Source organism: Tupaia chinensis, unplaced genomic scaffold (assembly GCF_000334495.1).
Source record: "Tupaia chinensis unplaced genomic scaffold, TupChi_1.0 Scaffold000272_1, whole genome shotgun sequence".
NCBI classification, from domain to species: domain Eukaryota; kingdom Metazoa; phylum Chordata; class Mammalia; order Scandentia; family Tupaiidae; genus Tupaia; species Tupaia belangeri.
This window is the reverse complement of record NW_006159754.1, coordinates 112,382-116,012: the sequence shown is the minus strand read 5'-3', so window position 1 is coordinate 116,012 and position 3,631 is coordinate 112,382. Positions and strand designations below refer to the sequence as shown.

General features: G+C 37.0%; 1 protein-coding gene across 4 annotated transcripts in view; it reads left to right on the top strand.

Annotated features, from left to right (window-relative positions):
• HLTF (helicase like transcription factor) overlaps window positions 1-3,631 on the top strand; it is a 55,920-nt gene that overhangs the window by 31,057 nt on the left and 21,232 nt on the right. For all 4 annotated transcript variants that reach the window (XM_006149713.3, XM_014588280.2, XM_006149712.3 and 1 more), the window contains exon 14: window positions 474-571. In XM_006149713.3, the coding sequence (XP_006149775.1) occupies window positions 474-571 (98 nt within the window). The remainder of the gene's footprint in view (window positions 1-473; window positions 572-3,631) is intronic.

The window sequence follows — 3,631 nt, the reverse complement described above, 5'->3', positions numbered from 1 at the left end:
GTTTTTTAATTTTTTTTTTTTTTTTGAGAGGTTTTTGCTGTAGGGCACATGCACTCGCCAGAGACAGAGAGAGATAGACAGAAAGCGAGAAATCACCCCCCGCCCCCAGGGGGGATGGCCACACCGCAATCCCTTCTCTTCTCGGGATCGTGGGCACACACACACACACACACGCACGCTCCCAGCATGAGTTTAAGCCATAGGGTCTGAGGCTCGAACCTCGGTCGACTACAGGGGAGTCCAGCGACATAGCCATTATACTAACTGCTGGTTCTAATTTTTAATTCTTTTAAAGTGATAAGGTAAAATCCAGTCCTGTTTACTTTATCGTAGTTGGAATCAGAAGCCCACTTACTTCATTTTAATTCTTCCCGATTTCTATTCTCATTGGGGCATATTATTGTCATCTTAATATTTATAAATATATCTCAGAAAAAAGCAGCTAAAGGTTTTCATATGATTGATTCTTTTAGGAGCATCTGCAGTGGAGGGATCAAAGAAAGCTGATGTTGAAGAGAGACCAAGAACAACACTGATCATTTGTCCACTTTCTGTGTTAAGCAATTGGATTGTAAGTTTTTAAAGCCCTTTAAAAATATAATTTGTTTATTTTATTAAAAAATATTCTGTTTAAGGGTCCTGTGTTGGGAAAAAATAAGCATGCTTGGTAATCACTTACATCTAACTTGAAATAAATTAGGTAAATTGGTGTTATATTTGGCAAATTATAGTAATGTTTAAGATTTATGATATAAGTTAAGAAAAATCATCAATTGCTGACATAAGATCTGGTTTGTGCTTTTGCCTATAAAGTGGGGAAAGTGTATAATTTTAATTTTATAAAATTTTAAAATTTATAATTTTAGACACCATATTTACAAACTGTTTGAATTCACTTTTCTAAAAACTCCACTAACAATAACTACTTGTTTTTATTTTCATTTTTGGGTATTATTGTAGGGCATGAATACTCACTGGACATAGTGGGAAAGTGAGAAATCACCCCTGAGGGGATGGCCACACACCCTTCTCTGTTCTCTCAGGGTTTTGGGCTTGCATGCACATGTACCCAGCATGATTTTCAAGCTGCTGGTCTGGGACTTAAATTGCAAAGTTCAGCCATATGGGATCCAACACCTTAACCTCTATACCACCTACTGGCCTACAATAACTTATTTTTATAGCAGTATGTTACATTTAGTGAGCTTCTGTGTGTTTGGTTTCTTTCTAAGCTCTTTTCGTGGATTTTTCTCATAACTATTATTCTCATTTTCCAAATTGAAACACAGAAGTTAAGTAACTCATCTAAGATCATCCAGCTAATATGTGATGGAGCTTGGATATAGACTCCTAACATTTTGACTCTAGAGTCTGTGTTTTTAAGGCTACCCACCAGAACATTTTGTCTGTTTTTTTTTCAGATTGCTTTTCTGTTCTAAAACATTACATTGGAATGGAACCTCTTTATGTGTTATGTATAAGGAGCAGCCTGGTTCTGTTTCCTTTCCAGTTTGAGCTTCAAGCTTCATGTTAAAATGAAATAATGACTCTTGGAAGCACTGTGAACATAAGGACCACTGGATGTCAACTTCCATTCTTGCTACCTCCAAGGTTATCTCTCTCTCTTGGCCTTTCCTCCTCTTATCTCAGAGGAGCAAGAGGTCCTACTTTTTGTGAGACTAGTACTTCATTCTGTACATTAGATTCTCCCTACTTTTAAACTTTAACTGTTTGTTTTTCCCTCACCTGGTTATTTAGTCGCTCCCTTCTGGCTCTTTCATGAAATATACTCAGGTCTTTTTCATTTTAAAATACTTTTCTCTTGATATGTCTGACCTTTAAGTTTTTGTTGTTCTGCTTTCTTTCACTGTCATACCTCGTGAGAGTTAATTTCTATTTCATACTTTCATAAGTCATTATAATTGGGCTTCTCCTGGTTTTCAAAAATTTGAAAAGATTATTAGTGATTTTTCTAATTGTCTAATTCAGTTGCCTCTTCCTGATTTTTATATAACTTTATATTTCTTGACCTTATGAAAAATTTGTGGGAAGGTAGAATTAAAGTACAAGTTTCTTTGATGTAAAAAGTTTTTGAAATTCATGCATTGTTTTGGCTCTGTAGCCTAGTGGCAAGGGAGCCACTTCCCACTGGATGACCTCATTTTGTATCCTGGCCCTAACAGTTTGAAAAACAAGCGAGGCATATGTGCATGAATGCCCATGTGCCTGTCTTGATAGAGAAATAGAGAATGGATTGTAGTGCTTATCATGCTCCGCTGGGGAGTGTTTTCTTCCTCTCTTTCTTTGCCTCTTTGTTTCTCTCCAGTGACTGCATATACTTCTTGCCAATTAAAAAAGAAATTTATGCATCATTTTTTCATAATAATACATTTTCCATGAACTTTTTGAAGGCCCAGCATATTTATGCAGCTTTGCCTTCCATGAATTACTTAAAAATTTTTTTTTTCTTAAGTTTTACTGTAGAGTACATGCACTCATTAGGGAGAGACAGAGAGAAAGTGAGAAATCACCCCTCCAAGGTACATGGGCATGCCACAGTCTCTTCTTTTAAATTTTCTACCAGGGATTTTGGATATGCACACACATGTGCATATGTCCATCTGCTGGGTCTAGGACTCAAGCCATGCAGTTGGCCCTGTGAGATCCAGCTCTTTAACACGATGCTAGTGACTAGTCCTGACCATGACTTACCTTTTCAGTATAAGTTTTTGGTTTGTTTATTTTTATAAAAGAAAGCACATCTTCTGATCAGTATATTGGGTTTCCTCTTAGGACTAGAATGAGTTTAGTGGTCTTTAGCTCCTTTTTTTCTTTTTTTTTAATCTAGCAAAACTGCTCTTTCTTTTGATTTGGTATTTTTCATGTGAAGGATGTTGCATGGTTACTTGAATGACAGTTTCAAGTTGAGGTTTAGAAATACTAATGGAGGAAGAGACAATAGAATTGTGATTTCCCTTTCCACCCCACCAGGGAGAGTGAAAGGGGGTTTATAAAGAAATGTATATAGAGCAGACCACTGCATAGATAGAGTAACCACATGAGGGGAGATGGGTGAACAAGTTCCTTCCTTCCTCCAAGAGGAAGGGGAGAACTGTTAGCTGAAAGGAAAGATAGAAGAGTTAGGCCTTAGGCAGTCTCCAGAATTGTGATTCTTTAAGGGCTTCAGTATGGAGATGAATTTTTTAAATGAGTAAACAGTATTTCATTATACTTTTAGCCCTCTGTATCTGTGGGTTCCACATTTACAGACTCAACCAACTGTGTGGACATGATATTGCTAACATATGCTGTGTAGTTTTGCATAACGTAGTTGCATTTGTACTGAACATGTAGAGACTGTTTCTCTTGTCACTGTTCCCATGGCAATACAGTGTAGCAACTCTTTCTATAGCACTTGGATTGCATTAGGTATTGTAAGTAATCTGGAAGTATGGATGCATGTAGATTACATACTACTGCATTTTATATGAGGGTCTTGAGCATCTGTGTGGATTAGTATGCAGGAGGACTCTAGAACCACTCTCCTGTGGCTACTAAGGGATGACTGTAATTTTGCATTTGGATATAAAGGTTTGGGTAATATAAACTTTAGAAAGGAAACTTTGGCAAA